Below are 9,990 nucleotides of genomic sequence, written 5' to 3'. Positions count from 1 at the left end.
GGCCAGATCCCTGGACAAATAATCACAAAGAGAAATGCCTATAAACCTCCAATTTTAGGTCTTATTTTTACAATACTTACAATTGTTTTTACAATAGCCAGTTTTGCATGTTGAAACATGCACTGTATTCATTATGCTTTAGAGTATACAATCTCTTTTAGAAATTGATACCTGCCTCAGTTATCTAGTGCTGCTATAAGTGAAACACTGTCAGAGGTATTTGAATAGAAACTTATTTCCTCATAGTTTAGGAGGCTAGCAGTCTGAATGCAGGGTGCTGGCTCTAGAGGAAGGGGCCCTGGTAGTGCAGTGGCTAGATCCTTGGCTGATCCTCAAAAGGTCTGTAGTTTGAACCCACCAGCTGCTCCATGTGACAAAGATGTGACAGTCATCTGCTTCTATAAAGAAGACAGCTGTGGAAACTGAAAGGGGGTCACCAAGAGTTGGAGTCCACTCTATGACCATGGGTTTATTTCTTTATTTTTAATTTGGCTCTAGGGGAAGGATCTTTCTGTCCCCACTGGGGGACAATCTTTATTTTAGCTTCTTCTTGGAGTTCCTTGAAGACGTCCATGTGGTATCTATCTTTCCTCCATTTGTAGTTGCTTGCTCTGTGCTTAAACTTCTTCTCCTTAATTAATTAAACTTCACATTAATGCTTAAACCATCAATGTGATTGGTTTAAGAAATTCTACACTAATATGGTCTCATTAATTTAACAAAGACAATCCTAGTCCCCAATCCACAGGTATAGAGGTTAGGATTCCAACACAGATTTTGTGGGGGGCACAATTTAATCCAATGTAGTGTCATAGCTCTCTTTTGCACTCTACTGTTTGCTCTGGTAGCATAGTGGTTACGAATCGGGCTGCAAACCGCAAAGTCAGCAGTTTGAAACTACCAGCTGTTCCACAGGAGAAAGATGAGGCTTTCCACTCCTGTAAAGATCTATAGCCTTGGAAACCCTGTACAGGGTCGCTATGAGTCAGTTGGTTCCGACTCCTCGGCACATAACCACTACCAACCATGGTCTTTGATCGGAATCAATAGAAGCCCATTCCAGTGGACTTCTGGACACATTAGCAGATAAAAATGGAAACAAAACAACAAATCAGTTACTTTAATTTCTCCAGCAGTTATATGGAAAGTAACTAGGACATTAGGATTTTATTTTTTTTATTTTAAGAATTTTCTGATCATAGTATAGTCTGTTTGTTTTTTTAAATCTCATTTTCATAGTTACATTTTGTTTCCATACTGTAACAACAAGAGCACTGCCGCCCACCCCAGAGAAGAAGAGTCAGTTAAGAGGGGGTCTCAGTTTCCTCCGGCTGTTTGAAGCATCTCATTGTTCTCTTTATCCAGGACAAGAAGCTGACGACCCTGGTGAAGACTGCTGGAGGAGTCCCATTTGGATTTCCAAAAGAGACAATGCCCTGGGCCACATTGTTGCATACAAGGGGGCCTCCAGAGTCCCCCTGTGGACAAAGAAAGGAAAGGGACTGAACCAGATGGCCCAGACCCACTCCTCCATGCTTCCTTAAGTCCTAGATTCTCAGGTACTCTTCGAATCATGCTTGAGTTCAGGGACATGGTGGAGAAGGCCAGCCTCTGGAGTTTTCCACTGCCGTGCCAGCTTTCTCTGTTTCCAACTTAAGTCACACTTACAAACTGCTGGCTGTATTTTCTGTTTCTGGTCCAGTGTAAGCCAAGAAGCTTTCACCAATATTCAGAAAACTCTGCAGATAAGTGTGTAGTCAACTGCTCTTCCCATTCCCCAGGAACCCTTCCCTCCACTCTAGTTCAGTTTCTGGGCTGAGGACATGGAGATGTGTCTGTTCCCACTACTCCATTTCTGCCAGGTCCCTCTGTCACAGGGCCATGTTGGCAGATGCTCAAGGCCTTACCAGGAAAACGGACTTCCTTTCCCTTGGGTTCCCCACACAAATCTGCAGTTGGCCACTGTAGCGACGGAAGCGACGGCTGCACTCCTGATCCCTCTGCACTCTCAGCCGCACATCTTGGAGTAGGCTTGTTCTCCTGTTCAAGCTGACCAGGCCCCAGCCAGCTGCAGTGCACAAAGTGCCAGGCCTCAACGTGGCCCGGGTCTGAGGCAGAGCCACGGGCCTTATGAATCTATTCAGTCTGGTTCTATTTCCCAGCTGGCAGGAAAAACACAGATGATTCTATTAGCTGGGGCTCCAGGCAAGGGCTCAGGACCTCCACCCCACACCTCCATGGCCACTTTGGGTGTTATCTCTGCTTCCTCCTCCATGGTCTCAGGACATAGGGGAGCTGCCTCTCTGGAAGGGGCCCACTAGGTGTGGGAGAACCAGAGCATCAGACAATGGTACCTGCAGCAACATGATATCATTCAAGTTGGTCTGTGGATTGTATTGAGGGTGGGGAATGGCTCTGAGCACAGGGATTCGCTGCTGGCTCCTTTCTGTCGTCTGGATGTTATGGGCCCCCAAGATGACGTTTATAGGGCTGCAAAGGAAAGGTGACCTAAATCACAGGAACTCTGCAGGACAGGTGGGTACCCAGGACAGATAGACTACAGCTTAGGGCACAAGGGAACAGCTGGGGCTGAGCTCCTCTGTGCGTCTGAGTTTAGAATGACAGGGGCACAGAAGCTTTCAATTTTGGTTCCATCAGATTAATTTGAGTCCAATCCATGAGTCCCACTCTGCCTTTTGTTATTTTGGACCAGGTGCTCCTTTTCTCCTCAGAAGTGTTATTTGCACTGACCCATGCTCTCACTTGAAAACTCACTAGGCCTCATTTTCACCCTTCTATTGCCATAGTCTTATTTTCAGCCAGACACTATATTACTGGTTGCCCCAGAAGCTCTTGAACTCCTTACCTTCCCAAGCAGTGAGCTGCTGTCAGCACAAAGTCTTTTCGCACCAGGAACCCCCCACACGTGCTTAAGCCATTTGGAGTTTGGATTTGAAGATAAGCCATATAAGGGTGGGAGTGGGGCCTGGCCTCCCGGCCTCCGATGATTTCCCCTGGAACAAAGCATTCGGAGTTAATCTCTGTGCTCACTGAATCCACTGTGTGGTACCAGACTGGTGGCTTTAGAAAGGCTAAGACATGGAGGTAGGAGAAGAAATGATGTAGGTGGAAGAGGAATTGGAAATTTGTAGGGACTGGGGTATGCAGGGCACCAGACATTTGGAGAGGGCTCCGGGGTTGTGTGGGAAGTTCTGCTGGCTTGAAAGGAGTTCCATTCCAGACCTGTTCACCTCAAGTCCTGAAAAAGGGCAGAACAATCCTTGGCAAAAGACAGCTTCAGCCTTGTGTATAGAGGAGGTTTGCTCTGCTGTCAGAATGGAAATCTGGAGGCCTCTGGAAGAATGGGCTCTCCCTGAAGTTCCCTAGTGCTTTCTCTGGGAATGTCTCAGATTCCAATCCTCCTGAGTCTAGCTATTGCAAGCTCATGGCTAGCATAAAACTAGCTTCTAAGGATATGGCCATGAGCTGAAGGGACCTTTATTATTGTCTCCTAGGTTCTAACACTTGGATTTCAGTTAGAGTTTACAAAGCACTTACCGCATGCTAGGCACTATTCCAGAAGCTTTATGTACAGTGATTTAACCCTCATAGAAATTCTAAAGTAGGTATTAATGTTATCCCTACTTTATAGATGAGGAAGCTGAGGAACTGTTCAAGGATACAGAATTAGGTTGTGGCCAGCCTGGCAGACTGGATCCAGAGTCTATTCCCCTGGCCACTATATATTTGTTGTATTTATTTGTTGTTAGGTGGTAAGGAGAGAGTGAGGAAGGGAAGGCAAACACTTTTGTACAATGAATTTACCTAACTCCTTGGCAAGTATTTGAAGATGAGTGTGGCCAAAAGTCTGAAATGCAAGGAGAGGTGGGAAGTGGACTAATGGTGTTTTTATGCTGAGAGAGCAAGGGACCCTGTGCTAGTGAATTCACTAAATCTTGGGCTACTATCCTGGCAGAGATGACAGACTTAGACTAGGGAAGGACAGAGAATCATAATAAACAACTGTGTCCTCCTATGAACACAGAGATAACTCCCACCATGCTGTATATTTGCATATGAGCATGTATTGCTAAGCTAGGAGAAAAGATCATATTGCTTCTCATTTCTAATTTCCCTTCTTACTCCAGAATCCTTTGATCTTCTAGAAAAGTGCTATTCTTAGATGATGAGGACATAATCCAGGGAAGGGAGAAAACATACTTAGCCTTCTAGAAAGAATTCTTCTTCCTATTCCCTTGATTTTCTATTCCACTTTAGACTTTAGAAAGTAGTTGGAATGAAATGAGGCCAGGATGTGTGTGAGGATGTGACCAGGGTTACCTGGAGACAACATAAGGGAAATGAAAAGGGAGAACATAAGGGCTTTAGGCCTTGGGTTGGGCATGGTCACTTACCTGCTCCTGCCCCATGGGGTAGAAGAAAGGCCAGCAGGGGAAAGAGCAACTGCATCTTCCCTGGATGACTGCTTTGTCAGTTGGTGCTGGTGCTTCCTCCTGCTTAACTTTTAGTCTCCTAGAAAGGAAGGAAGGGGAGGAGGGATTGAGAATTCACGGTCCTGTTCTCCTGTTTCTGTGATAGATTTCATCACCAAGGCTGCCCAAGAAGTTCCCTACCAACTGCCAGCAATCCGGGTGAAGACAGAATAATCCAAACCCACACCATGATCTACACAGCTGTGGAGTCAGTGCTGACAGAAAAAATAGGGACCCAGGGTAACCAGGAGAGAGACTTTGGACACCTTGTCCTAGAATCTTAAACTCACTAAGTTTAATAATATCCTTAACAATGCACCGAAGCTGGAAGCTTCCAAATCTGATTCACATCACTGTCAGATTAGAGCATCAGTCCTTTGAGATTCTAAGTGTTCTCAAAATCATAACAAGATCCCTAGATTGCTTGTTCATTTATATGTAAAGTGTTGGATAACGGTGGATGAAACATGGATGGGATACATAGTGAAGACATATATTGAAGGGGACAGAAGAGATCTAGTCTTCATCCATTGGCCCAAGAAGTCTTCAAGACAAATGAATAACAATTTTCCCTGGGTGAGTGGAGGGTGCTACCAGGGAAATGGAAAGGAAGAAGCAAGGCTCTGGCACTGATGCTCACAAAAGCTCCAGATCACACAATGAATGCCCTATTATTTCACAGAACATTTCATGTACTTTGTACATGTTATGTACAAAGGAGGGATCAGTACCTGGAGAAAGACATCCTGCTTGGTAAAATAGAGGGTCAGTGAAAAAGAGGAAGGCTTTCAATGAGATGGATGGACACAGTGGTTGCAACAATGGGCTCAAACTTAAGAAAGATTGTGAGGATGGGGCAGGACGAGGCAGTGTTTTATCCGTTGGATCTTTATGAATTGGAACCAACTGGAAGGTACCTAACAAGAACAACAACAATATCATTGATGTTAAGCAACACATATGTGTATAAAGAAAACCAAAAAATGTATCACAAAAGTCAATGCTGTGGTTGACTCTGTGGTTTGGAGGACACAGTTTAAAAAATTCTGGTTGTCAGAGAGTGAAGATGATTGAGTACATTTGGATGGTGAGGTGACTACATGAGAGTAGTTAGAAGCACATATTTTCAGTTTTCATTATCTTTTTAAATAAAATATGATATTTGAACAAAATAGACTGTGATATATTTCACAATATCTATAGCTGGTTACATCTACTTATTGCATTTCCATCCGTTACATTTATGGGATGTTGAGGCTTTAAAATAGAATGTTTCTTATCTCCTGGATCCCATACACCATTGACTCAAATCCTCGGAGCTTGCAGTTACCAGTGGTTGCTGGGTCAAGTTCCCTTCCCCAACCCCTTTGATGCTACCACACAGGAAACCTGTGTGGTATTTAGGGACTCTGTACATAATCATGATTGCCTTAATGTCAGCTTTAGAAGATCATTTTTAGAAGCTTCATGGGAAGTTTCAGGTGATGAGCTTGTGAAAATTTTATGACTCTGCAGGGAAGTGAGAAAAGTTCTGTCACCTACATGCCAGAGCTGGGCAAAGGCTACATCTGAGCCATGCACGGTCTTCCCACTACTTGCAGGAAGCAAGGTACTTTCTTGTCTAATGAAGACCTGAGTTGGCTCTGTAGGAAAGGATGCAAAGCAAGTGACAAAAAGACTAAACTCTTGGTAGGGTCCTGTGGTACATAATTTACTGTAGTGAATTCATTGGAGTCCCCATAACATCAGGAGAGTTAGAGGGGATGAGGCACACTGGAAGCCTTGGATGTGGTAGACAAAGATTTGAAAAACACTCAAAAGTTCTCAGTGTTTCCTAGCATAAAAGATTACTTCTGAGACTGAGCATCTGCCCTTGGGTCCATAATAAAGAAGTGGAAGCAAATAATTTCTCTGAGGTCTTCTTATAAAAATGTTGTTGTTGTTATTAGGTGTCATTGAGTTGGTACTGACTCATAGCAGCCCTATGCACAACAGAACAAAACACTGCCCAGTCCTATGCCAACCTTACAATTGTTGCTATGTTTGAGCCCATTGCTGCTGCCACTGTGTCAATCCATCTCATTGGTGGTCTTCCTCTTTTTCTCCAACTCTCCACATTACCAAGTCCCTGAAGATATCCTTCTCCAGATAAAATTGGTCCCTCCTGATAAAATGTCTGAAGTATGAAAGATGAAGTCTGGCAATCCTGGCTTCCAAGGAGCATTCTGGTTGTACTTGTTCCAATACAGATTGGTTTGTTCTTTTGGCGGTCCATGGTACTTTTAATATTCTCTCCAACACTCAAATGCATCAATTCTTCTACAGCCTTCCTTACTCCGTGTCATGTTCATGCAATCTAAATATTCAACAACAGAAGAATGGTAATATGACTGATATATATTCATGCAATGAGATGCTATCCAGGTATTAAAGTCACGTTGTAGAAGACTATTTAACAACATGAGAAACATTTCACTGTCTAATATTTAGTGTAAAAAGTAGAATGTAAATCTGTATATACAATTTGATCATATTTCTGTTAAAAAGCAACAATCAGAAAATTTTATGCAACTCTTATTTTTACTTTTGTGTTTTCCTTTTTTAAATAATGGAAACATATTTATTTAATAAACAGAAAAATTATTTTGGAATCATCATCCTTATAAACAGTGAACATTAAGTCCTGTGGTAGAGGCAATCTAACAGTTTAGCAGAACAATTTCCCTCTCTTTCAGGAGACATGGCTAAACTACATCATCTGGCCTCACCTGAGTTTAGGTTTGTCTGTGTGACTCTTGTAACAAAAGGAGTGAATGGAAATGAGGTGTTCAACTTCCTGTCCTGTCCTGTCTCACACCCCCAAGCAGGATTGTCTAGCCTCTTTCCCTGCCAGGGGAACTCAGAAGCCATCTCTAGGGGATTGAGCCTGGAGTTCTTTCATCATGACTGACCATGAAATTTATTGTCCAAACTGAGACATGTGGGAATAAAAAAAAGGAGTATAGGAACACTCATTTTGGACTGTATTTGATAATAGAATTAACAATATAATAGAAGTCAATTGTTAGTGGTGGTTATATGTCACTAAATAAGTTCTAACTCATAGTGACCCTGTATAGGATTTCCAACACTGTAAATCTTGGATCTTTATAGGAGCATAAAGCCTCATCTTTCTTCTGTGGAGAGAGTGGTAGATTTGAACTGCTGACCTTGTGGTTAGCAGTCCAGCTCTTAATCCACTACGCTGACAGGGCTCTTTAATTGTTGTACTGTTGTTGTTCTTGTTAAAGGCCATCAAGTCTGTTCTGACTCATAGGAGCATGTGGGGGTTTGAATTGCCCACCTTGTGGTTTGTAGTCCTGTGCTGATCCTACAGCACCTTACCAGAAGTCAGTTCAATTGTTTCTATTAGTTGCCATCAAATTGCTTCTGACTTAAGGCAACCCCATGGATGTAGAGTAGAGCTCCTCCATGAGTTTTTCATTGTAACCTTTCAAAACAGATCACCAGGTCTGGCTTCTGAGATATTTCAGGGTGGGTTTGAACCACCAACCTTTGGCTACAAGTTGAGGACTTAACTTTTTGTGCCACTCAGAGCCCCTCTACTTTGTTAGCCACTGAAATTGTGAAAATTTTCTCTCAGTCAGTGTGGTTAAGGTTATCTTACTTAAGCTAATCTTTCTCTGACTTGGTATTAAAAAAAAAGTTATCTTAATAATTACAAATTTTTAAATATTGAAAAATTAAAAATAGACTGAAAATGTCAGCTCTAATTCTATTATTCCAATTGGTTACAAAATATAATTTCATTCTATTTTTTTTTTCTATGTGTATTTTTACACTGGTGTCATTATGACTTATTTAGATTTCAATTCCGTAATTTAAATTATTCATTACAAATATTTTCCTCATTCATTAAAAATCTGTTAGTGAATATTATTTTAGAATCTCATTCATGTTTAATAAACAAGGTTTTCAATGATCTAAATAATACATATACGTTTTTTTTTTTAATTAGGAAAATAGACATGTAGAAAAAACAAACAAATCAAAAACCCTGAAAGACAATTCGAGTAGATAAGCAAAAATTTGATTATAATGTAGACTGTTCTATAATTTAAACAAATTTTTTACATGGAAGAATAGCTGTAAGCATTCTTACACGAAAAAAAAATGTACTTATATACAGGTATTCCTTGCCGTTTGAAAGTTCTCTTTATACTCCGTCACATTACAAAACACCTGCTTTAGTTCCTGTTTTCACTAACTGAAAAAAAAAAAATTATTTTTATAAAAAAAACAGAACAAAGAGTGAAGCAAATTAGCATTCAGTGCTAGTTTTGCAGTGAGCGTTAAAGTGGCGGCATACACCCAGACACGGGTCCAATGGCGGTGTCGCCAAACTCCTTCTCTGGGAACTATACTCAGCGTCTCAGCAGCAAGCAGCCATAGCTTTGAACTGAGTCTGTAAACACTATGTGTTAGTGTTGTTTTAGGTTTTATGTGTTGTTCGGTACGACTTGGTAGTTTATTTTTTGGGGTTTAGGAACCCTAAAAAATTCCCATATACAATAATGGTATTTGCTTCTTCACGACATCATTTTGGCTTATGAATGGTTTCATAGGAATGCTCTGTTTTTAGATAGTGGGAAAACCTGTATTAACTTTAAAAGGTTCCATACAATTCAACTGTGTATAACTTTTAAAAAGCTAATCTCCACGCCCCCCAAAAAAGCTAAAGAGGATATAGAGAAACTCTGTTAACTGATGGTATGTGGAGGGGATTATAATCAATGTAATGAAACAAGGTATATGAATGTTTGAATGTGAAACCGATGATGTGCCCTGAAAACTTTCACTCAATCCACAATAAAAACCTTAAAAAAAAAAAACAAAAAAAACAAAAACAAGGTGCAGTTGTGTAGGTGACTAGAAAGATGAATTAAGAAGGGTAAAAATGATGAGTCATACATAAAGACACAGTGACTGTACACTGGAGTAACAGATAATGGAGTAAAATGTTGTAGTCTATATTAGACTTGTTTGTCTTTGCTATTTTACCTGCACCTACTGCTCCTCCCATCAATTTTTGTTGATGGAGCTGCTTTTTGTACATTACTTATTTAATTATTTTATTAAACAATATATTATGAGCAAAAAAAAAAAAGCTAATCTCCAAATGTGAGTTCCTGGGTTGATCCGATACACCACAGAACGAAACACTGGCCGGCTGGTCCCACACCACCTTCACATCGGATGTTACGCTTGAGTCCATTGCTGCTGCCACTGTGCCAATTCATCTTGTTGGGGGTCTTCCTCTTTTTTTGCTGACTCTCCACTTTACCAAGCATGATGTCCTCCCCCAGGGACTGTTTCCTTCTCATAACATGCCCAAAGTATGCAAATAATTCATGTACTAGAGAGAAAAGTTGGAAGTTTCAGCCCACCCAGAGGAAGAAAGGTCTGAAAATCTACTTCTGAAAAATTAACCATTGAA

The 9,990-nt window shown here is 41.2% G+C and overlaps 1 protein-coding gene across 1 annotated transcript; it reads right to left on the bottom strand.

Annotated features, from left to right (window-relative positions):
* Nucleotides 1–1,304: 1,304 nt before the first annotated feature.
* CTSG (cathepsin G) lies at nt 1,305–4,470 on the bottom strand. Its single transcript, XM_006835517.1, has 5 exons — nt 4,416–4,470; nt 2,867–3,014; nt 2,355–2,490; nt 1,908–2,162; nt 1,305–1,478 (listed from the first exon to the last, which is right to left on the bottom strand). The coding sequence occupies exons 1-5, from the start codon at nt 4,468–4,470 to the stop codon at nt 1,305–1,307; spliced, it is 768 nt and encodes a 255-aa protein (XP_006835580.1).
* Nucleotides 4,471–9,990: the final 5,520 nt, after the last annotated feature.

Source organism: Chrysochloris asiatica, unplaced genomic scaffold (assembly GCF_000296735.1).
Source record: "Chrysochloris asiatica unplaced genomic scaffold, ChrAsi1.0 scaffold00017, whole genome shotgun sequence".
NCBI lineage: Eukaryota > Metazoa > Chordata > Mammalia > Afrosoricida > Chrysochloridae > Chrysochloris > Chrysochloris asiatica.
This window is presented reverse-complemented; position numbering and strand designations above follow the sequence as displayed.

Bases quoted from the DNA above. Each gene is read 5' to 3' on its own strand.
- CTSG (XM_006835517.1), bottom strand. From the start codon at position 4,470: ATGCAGTTGCTCTTTCCCCTGCTGGCCTTTCTTCTACCCCATGGGGCA. The intron at 2,491-2,866 runs GTAAGGAGTTCA...TTTCCTTTGCAG, and splicing joins GCAGCTCACTGCTTGGGAAG to CCCTATAAACGTCATCTTGG. The intron at 2,163-2,354 runs GTACCATTGTCT...TTTTCCTGCCAG, and splicing joins ATGATATCATGTTGCTGCAG to CTGGGAAATAGAACCAGACT.